The 12,500-nt window shown below is 39.8% G+C and overlaps 2 protein-coding genes across 3 annotated transcripts in view; one reads left to right on the top strand and one right to left on the bottom strand.

The window, feature by feature from the left end:
* Positions 1-1,391: 1,391 nt before the first annotated feature.
* Positions 1,392-4,436, bottom strand: LOC138059665 (GPI inositol-deacylase-like). The gene has a single exon (XM_068905302.1). It carries the CDS (start codon positions 4,371-4,373, stop codon positions 1,608-1,610), a length of 2,766 nt encoding a protein of 921 aa, XP_068761403.1. The 5' UTR covers positions 4,374-4,436; the 3' UTR covers positions 1,392-1,607.
* LOC138059753 (polyglutamylase complex subunit TTLL1-like) overlaps positions 4,433-12,500 on the top strand; it is a 20,979-nt gene continuing 12,911 nt past the window's right edge. Inside the window, exons 1-4 of one of the 2 annotated variants that reach the window (XM_068905398.1) lie at positions 4,439-4,526; positions 4,676-4,793; positions 6,609-6,674; positions 9,134-9,276. In XM_068905398.1, the coding sequence (XP_068761499.1) occupies positions 4,678-4,793; positions 6,609-6,674; positions 9,134-9,276 (325 nt within the window). In that variant the 5' untranslated portion in view covers positions 4,439-4,526; positions 4,676-4,677. Of the gene's footprint in view, positions 4,527-4,675; positions 4,794-6,608; positions 6,675-9,133; positions 9,277-12,500 lie in introns of both variants that reach the window. The other variant, XM_068905462.1, reaches the window with a different exon arrangement.

The raw sequence follows: 12,500 nt of genomic DNA, 5'->3' as shown, positions 1-12,500 counted from the left end.
GGTGGCAACTAATTAATATTGCATTTAGGTGGACGTATAATTATTCTGTAATCTTGCCTAAATTACATATTTCAACTTGAATTTATTGGTTTCTGCGTACTGCGTAGCCGGGTACGCAGAACTTTTTTCGAGTGGCAGGGTATTTTGCAGTTAAGCCAAATATTAGAACTAAATTAAAAAAACAAAAGACGGAAGTTTCTTGTCTAAAAAGTACGTTGTTTTACTTTGAAAACGACGCACAATTAACATTCTTTCCCGTAGTTCATTCACTTGACACAAGGTGATCACGTGCACTTTTATGGTTGCCTAGCACGTGATCAATTTCTTCCTTTTGACAGAACATCATGATCATCCCCTTTGATTCATAGTCAGAAAGTGCAGCAATTTTCGTGTTTTTACGATCGTCATTAATCTTTCGATTTTTTTCTTCATCTGTCTTTTGGCTTGTCTTTTACTGTGAACTCCCGCCTTTGACGGTACTTTTTGGTGCAAACGTAAAGCCAAAAAAAGGTTTTGACCTGGCATCAGATTAGACTGAAAAGAAAAGGAATTATTAAGCGGAAACAACATCTTCAGTCCTTTCTTAGTGTGTGCAATAAACGTTTGCTTAGTGCACCTGCAAAACATGCATGACATGCAGGAGCAATTTGCAGTCAAGATAGTGTTTTGTTATCTTTAAACTGAATTTATTACCAAAGCTCAAAAAACTAAAAGACCTCAAAATGGGGCAGGACATTACAAACTAATCAAACATGTGAGCTAAAGGGCCTCTGTTGACATCCGGGTGACCCCTCAAATGATCTTAATGACCCCCCACTTTAACCTGAACACTGCAGTTTAATACCACCCAATTCAGTGCGCTCTGTTTTTTGCGTACCACAGGCAACCCAGTGTACGCTTCAAGTAGTGTCTAGTTTTCGCTTAAAAAAAGACTGCTTCTTTTGTGTTAAGTGTTTACGAACTTTTAGTTCATGATTCACACTAACCTGCGATCAGGCGTACTTTTCCTTAGACATGGTGTGAAAGGTACTTTTTAGTGGCCCGTCTCAAGAAAAGTACGCTCGATTGCAGGTTAGATTCACACATTTTCTTGTGTTATTCAACAGCCTTTATTTTACGCACACACCGATTCAAGTTAAAGCCTGGGTTGGGCTTGTTTGACCAAGTAGCAGCGAAGAGTCGTTTTTGAATGGATGTTTTTCTCAAATTTATTTTCGAAACGTTTTTCTCCAAACGTGTTTTTTAAACGGCTTTGTGTGCTCTTCGGGAAGGGAACAATCACGAAAATTCAAATATGTCAAACACCTTGGGTTTTAAATCCCGGGGGCCATAGACCCGAGGGTTTTAGGGCTTAGAATCTTTTTTCAGTAGTTATCTCTTACAAAATAGTAATGATAAGAATTTTCATATAGTCATATAGTCATTTTAGCAAGTAAGTCATTACACTAATAGCTTTGTTCAGCAATTCCCTTGTTAGAAAAAAAATGTAAAGGAATTTAAGTGTAAAAATTACTTTACACTGCTGTGAAGCAATTTACACTATCATGTCCACAGTACATTTTAAAAAATATTCAGTGTCAAGTAAATGCAACATCTATGTATGCCTTTCATTCTTCCTTATACCTTCGAGTTTTCAACTGTCCAACAAACTGGAACACATTCAATAAAGTAAAAAGAAAACAAATGACATAAGGTATCATGTACAAGGGAATGATAGGAGCCTGGGTCACTAGAATACTCAACAAAAAGCAAAAATACAGCAAGAAATGTGGAATCTTTTTCAAAGGATCAAACACTAAGAAGTTCACTCCAATAACAATTGAAAACCAAGTCGTGTGATCAGAGAAAAGGCGATAAGAAAAAGAAATGTTTTTTGCCCAGACCGGAAGAGTTGGAAGGTTTACTGAAATGACCAAGAGAAGCAGAACACATAATGTTAAATAAAAATTTCCTAAACTTTCCAGTAAGGTCACAAGTGACGTGTCCCTTTGTGTAATTATTGGCTGACTCTTTTCAGCTTTCAAGATAACTGCATATTTCCAAGTTCTCCAAAGACAAAAAAAGAAGGTCAAAATAAGGCTCAGAGTTCCACAAAAGAGGATTGATGTCCCAATAATAACTATGGCACAGATTCCATCTTGAGTCCCAAAGCCTCTTTGTAAACAAGAAAATGCTCTAAGGGGACTTAAAATAAAGCTGCCAAAGCTAACAATCACACCAAGCCATACAAATAATGTGATAGCAATAATGACAGCTGTAGATAGGATGAGAATCAACGGAAACAACCATGTGAAAGTCTTTAAATCATCAATGTTAGGCAACCAGTCATGTTGTCCATCAGCACCTACCAACACAAAATATGCAAGAACAAACTGTGAAACAAAGAAATGGCTTTGGACAACAAGCAACAGCACTCTGAGACTCCCACCCATGTTGGCAACTAAACTGAAGAATGATTCACACTTTTGTTCATGAGCCATTGACGACATTTGCCATGCAAACACTAACAGAACAACACAAAACGTCCAACAAATCAGCTGAACTGAATAAAACCTATATATCTGACCAAGTGTTTGATAGAAGTCATAATGAGCAGTTATTCTGTGTGAGCATTTGGGATCAAACCAAAGGTGCAACTGGACTTTGTCCTTGATTCCTTTAGGTTTTGGGTGATTCAATTTCAACACAAGCTGTATTGTACCATTGCTTGAAAAACTGTAGACCTTTTCATTAAACCACGGAACATGAATTCTTCCTATTAATGCTGACTTGCTGAGATCACAATCCATAGCTTCAATTTCAAAAACATACACATTCCAGTTCTTGATAGAAGATTTCAAACTAATGTTTGAAAATAGACCATCAGAGTTGATGTCAAGCATAGATTTCTTGGATAAAAATCCTGGTAACTCAATCTCATAAAATGAGCTCCTGGAAGACTGATATTCTGTCCAAAGAATACTGGTTTTTGCTGACAATGGTACGTGAACAGCAAAGTACAAAATTCCTGGAAAATGTTTGAGGTCAAGCCTGGCATATTTGATTGCTGATCCATTCCATGGCAGTAGCTCTGCCATGTTAGACAAATCAGTCACAGTGTTACAAGTTTCAGAAGATGTCTCGTGACACCCATACAACCAATGATCTGAATCAATGGTTGTGAGTATTAAGAAAGAATCGTGTGTTGTAGACCACTCATCAATAGGAAATGCAAATAGTTTTTGTTCCTTCATGGTGTTACTTCTTCCCCCAAATCTCCACAGTCTCTTGTGTAACAAGACAGGACTTACATGCAAATCCCTCATGAAGCCAACCAGTTGTTTTCTGGTGTCAAATAAATTTACAGATGACAAACCACGGTTTTTGATGAAGTGGTTTGTCAAACTTTTCATTCTTAGTACTTTATCCTCCATTATCTGTTTATTCTTGGCGTCGACCATATCAAACAAAGCTCTGTTGGTTACTAGAACCAGTTGTCGACACCAACATAGGCAGAGGTGGTCGACACTAACCCACACTCTTGGAATGGCAGTTGTCACTACACTCAAAGTTTGAGATGGATCAGCAAGCTGATTCATAGACGTAGGACTGGACCTTACCAATACATCTCTGATGCCGCCACCTACTGACACCACAGTTACATTTCTCAATGCTGATTCCGACTTATTAACAAATCCTTTGTTTTTCCAGAAACCATTCACACGTTCATAATACTCCATCATTTGAGGATCAACTGACACAACAGGGTGGCGATGAGGAGTTCCAAACGTTATAATTGTATGCACAAGGCGAGGATTGAACTTAGGTAGTGTAAACAAACCTCTGGCAATTAGTCCACCCATTGAGTGTCCGACTAACACAACAGATGATGGTGCATTTGCCACATTTCTGTACAACCAAAGAGTACGTGTAATACAAAGCTTGGTAAACTCTGTTTGTTCGTTCAAAAATTTTCCGAACAAACCGGACAAAGATTCATCAAAGTCAATTGTAAAATAATTGAAATGGACTCCCGATCGCAGATTTTCTGCTTTTCGCAACGCCACTGACGCAAGCGATCGAACCTGTTTGTGACTTCCTGCATTGCCCGGGAGAAACAAGACCGGAATTCCGGACAGGCTAAGTCCTCTGGAATTATCGGCATATTGCCCTTCGCCATACAGATACAAAGCGTAGTTTGGAAAGCGTGTTGTTGCTCCTTTCCACAAAGGCACTCTGATATAACGTGGCCATTCATACATCCAAGTCATGTCACATCTGTTCTCCTCAACGTTTGAAAGAAAGTCTCGGAAACCTACGAGGGCAAACGCTGCAAAAACAGCAAGCCAAGTAATTAAGAACAAGTGATGTGTTCTTGAGATATGGATAAGCATTTTCGCGACGCTTTTACTTCACGCCAGCGTCGCCCGCATGCTCAAGCCGCCGACTGTGCAGAATGGCCTGGTTACCAAGGCGAGTATGTGAGGAAAAGTATAAACATGTGTTTCACTATTTCGATAACTTTCAAACTCTTTGTTGGTGGAAAGGTAATTAACCACACTTTAAGCCAGAACTTTACATGAACTTTTGTTAATTTGGTAAACGTTGGTAAACGTAACATGCTTTCGTTTAATGCTGTCCTTCCTTGGTCTGTTATAATTATTGGCTCAGAGTTTGTTGATTTCTTATGAAACAGTGATGTCTGGGGGTCGTGTCAAGTACGTCTGTGACCAGGACAAGTCTGTTTTGGTTAACAATTTTGAGAAACGTGGCTGGATTCCTTGCACTGAAGATGAAGACTGGAATTTTTACTGGTATGTCGCAATTGAAATCAACAGTGTAAAACGCGGACTGCAGACTGAGACTGCAGACTGCAGACCGGGGGTAAAATGCAGACTGAGGGTAAAATAAATATTTATAATAAAAAACGAGTCATAAGCATAAAATAAAGAATGTTTGAATGACAATCCTGTTTTACATCTGTCAACAACTCATATTATCATGACTGTAGGTCGCTGCACCTTTTGGGGACTGCTGTTAAGAGTCCATGGAAAATGCGATCGTTGAAATTTTTGCGCTTCCAGATGCATTGAAATGTTCAAAGTTATTTTTCACACCAGTACACTGAGGGATATCGATCGATAAACCAACAGTTGGGGTTACCATTGACCACAAAAATTGGTTAAGCTATGCATGATAACCCCTAGGGAGAGGTTGTGATTGAAAATAACATCTTCCAGATGCAAAACAAAGGAACTCTTGAACTAAAGGATAAACATAACGTACACGAAAGCGAATAAAGGGATCCTACTAAGACATTTTTACATCTCAGTGATACCGGCTTAAGCCGACTGAAACGTTAGATTGTGTGCAGATTAAAATCCACGTTATCTATGTCTCATGCGTGTCAAAATAAATTGAGTTATTAGGTAATAGGCCACTTCGGAAAATACCATAATACTCGTTGTTTGTCCCCCCAAAATTTTGAATAAGCATTGTTTTTGTTTTCTTTTGGGACCATTGTAAGTCCCAAGAGAAACTGGAAACAATGCTCATGCAAAATGTGGGCGGCAAAAACAAAGAGTATTATGGTATATTCCGAAGTGGCCTATTACACTCAGTGACTTTGTTGAGTGCAGCAAAATGGACACGGTAGTGGGGTGGTGATTTCATTGCCTAAAAGCAACTCACTTAACAAAACTATACTTTTTCCTACAACAACAAGGATTCAAACAGCTTCAGTTCTTACAGAGTTCGATGAAAATCCGGATTTATAACATGCAGTAGGGCAAAAAAGCGATTGTTTACAAGTGTTGGGTTTTATGCCTATAACTGACGTTTTTCATTATTATTTTATTTTACCTGCGGTCTGCATTTTACCCCTGGTCTGCAGTCTGCATCTCTGCAGTCTGCGTTTTACACTGACCGAATTGAAATCTCATGTGATTGGGTGGGCCATCAAGTTGATGATGCTACAAACAGGTGTATGACAACTGCAGACTGTCCACACAAATCGATAGTGGTGATACAATAAATGGTATTTAAGTATGCATCCATTTCAAATAGTGCTGATAAATGGTATTTAGATCTAAGCACCCATTTCAAAACGGTTTATATCTTTCAATAACTGTAATTTAGGGTTAGTCTGCAGTCTGCAAGACTGTCAGACACCAGCTACCAACAGCTGTACTTTTTTGTCACAAAGTTAACTTACATGTAACAGTTTATAAAGAAGGATGACCATAAGGAATTTTTCAATCTTACATTGTACTTTGGCTGAATAAAGAATAATGAATTGAACAAGTTTATGTCATCATTGCAAGGAAGCCACATCTCTTCACAAAATTAACCAATCTTTCTTTCTTTTCCAGTGTTTTGGGATTTTATAAGGCATTGTGATTGATTCACAAACTTTAACAAAACTACAATTTATGCTTTTTTAAGATCTTTTTTTTTCATACCTAGAAAAACTGTAGTAACCACCACCACCCCCCCCCCAAAAAAAAAAAAACAAAAAACAAAAACAAAACAAAACAAAACAAAACAAAAAAACAAAAAACAAACAAAATACTTTCCTTTTAAAAATTCATCTTATTTATTATTTCCACTTTCCTTCCTACATATAACAGGGCAAGTGTGCAAACAGTGCGAGCAATATTTAATGTGGAAACTGGATACAGGCTTGGAGATGACCAGTAAGATAATTATGTCTTTGAAGTAGAAAATCCTCTTACACACTTAAGTACTAGTCCCTGTGTTACTGCAAAGGTCAATTTGGGGCGGGTACAAATCACAGGTCACAGTTCATCGTTTTACCGATACAGATACTATGAATGTTTAGGATACTATCAGTATCTGCATGTATTGGTAAAATAATGACCTGTGACCTGTGTTTTGTACCTGCCCCAACTGACCTACAATACTCATCACATTTGTTGGAACACCCACCCCTGTTTCACCCCCCCTCCAATGTTGATTTTCACAACTACTAGCAGTTGCCCAAAAACTTCTCACACAACATTGAATTGGGAAAAGGGGGATGTGGTATAAGCTACGATCTTGTAACTTGATGGTTCTAGACCACTTGCCAAGTGTTCCAACTAAATATGTCTAGTATTGCAGGTTAACGATGAAATGATATATGAAATGGGTCATATATGAACTGCGGATATGAAATCAAATAAAGCTATGATCCTTGCAGTTATGAAATACAATGCAATTTTTGCAATTGCGTAAAGATGCCTGAAAATTTCAGGACTTCAATGGGGTTTGAACCTGTGACCTCGGGATACCAGTGCGACGCTCTAACAAACTGAGCTATGAAGCCACTGATGTTGGGAGCTGGTCATTTGTGGGTTCCAATGTTCCCATGAGGAATGAATCAATGATTAAATGATATATGAAATGGATCATGTATGAACTGCAGGGTTCAAACCCCCTTGAAGTCCTGACTTTTTCAGGCTTCTTTACGCAATTACAAAAACATAACTGAGGAGGAATTAAGTGCTGCCTTTGTAATGACATCAGTGTGTAAATGGTTAGACTCTCTAGTCTTCTCGGATATGGATAATGAACTGTAGTGTCAATCTTCATAATCCTGTGGAACGTAAAAGAACCCATGCCCACACAAACGAACGCAAAGAGTTAAGCCTGGGCATGGAGTTCCCAGTGTTAGGGTCTGCCCTCTGTAAAAAAAAAATTGTAATTTGTTTACCCATGGAACACCTTAAGGAAGGTGGAAGGTATACGAAAGGGGTACCATTTGTTAATGGAAGGTATGTGAAAGGGGTATCTTTTCTGCCAAAAATGGTATATAAAAGGGTAAGGGGTTGGTTCCCAATGACAATCAGGCTATCATCACCTTCCCCTCAGCTGTTTTAATCATGCCAACTAGTCAAATTTTGAATTGTGTGGATGTTAAAATATCTTACAATCAGAAGTGAGAGTCATACATAAACTGGACTGTAAACATTACCTCATTACCTCTGGGTCCAGGGTAGAAGATTTACAAACCATCATGACAAAGCATAGAATTTACACACTACCGTCTCTTTTTAATGTGCACTACACACGTTGAAAGGACATTTGCTAAATGCCCAGTGACTTTCACAGGTTTTCACAAGTTACAAACTAAGTATACTTTCATTATATGGAAGTGCGTTGTGATTGGTCAAACAAAGGGAAAGAAATTATTAAGCTTTCTCAGAGGAACTACTGACACAGAGACGGTAAACCTTCAAAATTTGTTAATGCATACAACATTGATCTTTATTACAGCAACAGGTTTGCTTATACAAATCATAGAAAATCAACAGAATAACAACCAAGGAAATAAATGAATTAAAACAACCCTCAGAAAAACACACTTACATACATTTTTTTTCTTGATTTAAACGGTACAGCTAGCTTACAATAAAGTTTCTTGTCTTGAGTTAGCTTTCTTCTTGCAGTCTCACTCTAGATATATAAACTTAGACAGGAGAGGAGTTGCTCCTCTACCGTATGAGAAAAAGGGAAAGATTGTATGGCTCATTTCAGCAGACATTCCATTGGAATAGTGTAGGAAAGAATGGGTAGAAAAGATTGCTTGACGAGGGAAAAGGATGTCTGAGAAGGAGGCTAATAGTTATTATAATCATGTTAGCTTGTCTAGTGGTGAAAAGGTTCGTCGACGTAGTAGTATCAGGAATTTGCCTGAGGAAAACACCTGAGGAAAACAGATTTCCCCCTGAGCTGCGATCTGTAGATAATTTGCCATTGGTTTTGGCAAACTTGTTCAGTGAGGAAAGTGATTCACATGACCTTGCCACATAATAGTTCATTGTGGTTTGTGAATCTATCTTTAAACCCATTGACCAGCCTGATGAGTAAAATCATCTGATGTTAGACAGAGTAAAATCTATTAAGTCTTCCTCCTAGGGGTTAAATTATGGGTTAAAGAGGACATGGTTTTTGAGTGGATGTAGAGGTTGTTAACCCATTGACTCCTGAACCGCTGTCATTGACCAGTAAAAACGTCTGGCATTGTACAGTAACATCCATTAACTAAAGTCTCTCTCCCAGGGATCAATGGGTTAAGGTACCCCTGTATGCCTTAACTGTGTGTGTATAGTAAAGGAAATAATAGTATTTTACTGGTTATCTTTTTATTAAGAGTTATTAACCACTTTCCTAACCACTATGAGCTGACAAGAAAAGACATGATGATGAAAAATATTAAGAGGTACCGCAAAGATTTGGATAAGGAAGGTAACCCTTTGGCAGAGAAGGATGAGTTGGGGAGATACATTCACCTTGGTAAGAAAAAGCATTCATGTATGTCATATTTTGGTGAAACAATCGTTGGGGGAACACAAGCCAGCATCCTTTGTAGAATAAATATTACTTTTCAGAATATTCTTTCCTGTGGTAGCCTCCTTGTAATACCTTGTTATTGCTTGCAAGGTTATACCTTTTAATCGAAAATGTGAATGACTCGTCATGCTTATCCCCTTCCTTTAGATGCAGTTTATTTACAGGCTATTTCAAAATAAGACTAATAGTATGCTTAGCACTCAGTGCTATTATATGTGTTTAATCTTGAATCTTGACTATTGAAGGGGACCTTAAAATCCTAGGCTTGTTGCCATTCAGCCATGCTTTCGTCTTTTGAACAGCACTATTAAGGGTTTGTATACATTAAACTCTCTATTCTTAAAGGATTACACGACCTCTACTCTCAGATGCAAAGCCTTGAAAAAAAACTGTTTGCTGTTGGCTGTGTGATTATTTGCAGGCGGTTGCAGACACTTGAATTCACAAATTATGATGTCTGTGCCTTCGCAGGTAGCCCAAGCTCGATGAATGTGTATCTGCAGTAGCTGTACTATATTATGCTTAATGCTTTGGTGCACAGTAAAAGACAATAGACACAACTTGGGCGTAAACGAGGAGCAGGGAATGTACTGACAAGGCGCGGATAATACCCACCACTGTTATTGACCACCAGATGAGGGACCTCGGCAATTAGCCGAGGGGGTGCCTCATGCCTGTATTTCAAGGCGAGCATATAGTGGCTGGCATAATGTCCTGGGGCCATTGGGCCAAGTTAACCCAGTTCAGCAAAGTAACAATATGCCCCCTCCCAAACATTGCTTCAGCATAGGGCTGAAGTGGTGCCGCAGGCAGCAATTCCCCGCCCAAAATGCCAAGATAGATGAGGCGTGCCCTGTGCGAAGGCCATTTAGTGGTTTTGCTCTCAACTTGACAGGGGGAATGAATGACCCCATCTCCATGGAGTTGCAATACGCGAAAAGCAAACATTTCCTGCCCCAAGGGTAAAAGGAGAGAACCGACGAGTTGAGATAGGGGTCAAAAGGATGACATGAGCATAAAGAACCAAAACCAATGGGCATTGCACAGAGACTGGAGGGGATAGGACCCTTGCCCAAAACATTTGATTGGAGGGGATAGGACCCTCGCGCAAAACATTTGACTGGAGGGGATAGGACCCTCATGCAAAACATTTCTGTCAAGATACTCATTTGCAATAGTACAACATGAACTTGAGAGAGCAGAAAGCCTAAGGAAAGAGAATGTCACAGAAAGCCCTCAAGTGCCAAATGGGCCTTTTTTGTTTTTGTTTGTTTTAAATGAGAAACATGGCATCAAGCTTAGGATAGTGCTTTCACCCATGTGATGGCTGGCATGTGGCTTAAAAAGGGATTAAAGGCAATTATATTGAGAAGAAATAAGAAGAGGGGGATAGTGCAAACACACGCAGCAAGCTTCAAGGGGGATGCCTACATGATTGCTGTACCAATACGATACAGCAAAATATGAATAAAGTTATCCGGCGAGCAATTGTCATAGATCATTACTGATTGTTAGAAAGTTTCAATGAGATACTCAAGTGTTCTCAAGGATTCCAGGGGGTTTGATAGCAGGAAGAGCAAGAGGCCAATGACTGAGGAACTTGACATATTGTTTCCTTGGGAGTCCTCATGTAAGCTTGGTATGTGTTAGATTTCCAGCAACCCAGAATTTGGCCAGCCAGTCTGGAATGCTAGTGGCTTTGGCAGTTGTAGCAGCACCAATGCTAAAGCTGTGAGAGGCATAAGAAGAGATGTCAATGTCACAGAGGTTTTAGAGAGTCCATAAATTGTTGGTGTGTGGAGTCCGGATGAGATTTGGTCCACAGGAGAAGCTGAAGTGTTGCATTATGGAGGATAATTATAATCTTGCAGAGCAGTGGATGGACACAGGTCTGAGTTTGACCTTGCAATAGTGAGCCTGGCTGTCTCCCAGAAAGGGTCAGTTTTGGACTTTTTAAATACAGTGTCAAGTGAAGTACGGTGAAGGATGTTGGGATGGAAAGAGATGTCTGTTCTAGCAAGATGGGACTGAGCGCGAGGGTCAAAATTGCCATGGCAGGTAAATTCACTGCTTCTTAAGAAGTCAAAAAGATAATGTGAGGCTAAATGCAGCCCATAACATAAAAGAGTCAACATTGGAAGACTGAAAGGGTTGTAACTTAGTAAAGATGGTATTGGGAACCGATGACGTGATCGGGTAGTGAGCTTTCTTGCACTTCCATGGGAGAGCTTGATTCCCCTCAAAGTTTTGTGAAGGACTTGCATTGCCAGAAGGTCCAGGGGACAGCCAAGCTCAATGTGAAGGTTGTTGAGTGCTGCCATATAAACTTAATCATGCCACAAGAGACTGTATTGGACAAATGAGTAACGAAAGGGATCAGGGCGGACTCGTGGGCAGGTAGAAAGAGGGTGTTGGGGAGAAATGGAAGGGGGGGGGGGGGAACAGACTGACCGCATTCCACAAGTCGATTAAAAGTTGCCACATGACATCTTCCCAAACTCCCTGTTAAGGAAAATAACCTGCCCTGGTTTGGAGGCATAGTGGGTTAAGGTTGGTTATGCATTGCATAAAGGGGGCATCCGGGTGGGGGAACCTTGCAAGCGAACTGTAACGACCTGATGAGGGACTGGAGGTCCTGCACAAAACGGGCCCTTTTTGAAGACCATCTGGAAAGGACAGTGCGGGTTCTCATTAACTGATGCTCAGGGAGCCTAGCCTGCATTTGGACAGTAAAGCGTGATTCCTGTAAACTCCAGAACTTGGGTGGGGCGAAAGTTTTTCTAGGGGCAAGGGAAATATTCAACTTGGTGAAGTCAAGGGGGTAAGAATCTAATGCATGGCTGTTGCACAGAGGGGGAGGGGGGTGGTTGAACCATGAAGAAAACGTCCAGAATGTGCAGAGGCCCCCACCAAAAGTTGGCAACCATCGAACCTCGCCAGCTACTCCCTAAGTTCTTGTCGCCTACTTTTTCTAGAAGCTTGAATCACGCGACTCTCACCAATTCACTTCGATCCACTTCAATTTATTTAAATTAAATAAAACAATTAGAATATCAAGAAATTCCCCACTGTATGTTCTACTCTCTTTTGGACGTTAAATATTTTTATGAATTCCTAGTTAGTTGCACTTGCCTTTGCCACTCACCAACGCGAAAACATTGCCACCA

The sequence above is a fragment of the Montipora capricornis genome, chromosome 1, assembly GCF_036669925.1.
Source record: "Montipora capricornis isolate CH-2021 chromosome 1, ASM3666992v2, whole genome shotgun sequence".
NCBI classification, from domain to species: domain Eukaryota; kingdom Metazoa; phylum Cnidaria; class Anthozoa; order Scleractinia; family Acroporidae; genus Montipora; species Montipora capricornis.
This window is presented reverse-complemented; position numbering and strand designations above follow the sequence as displayed.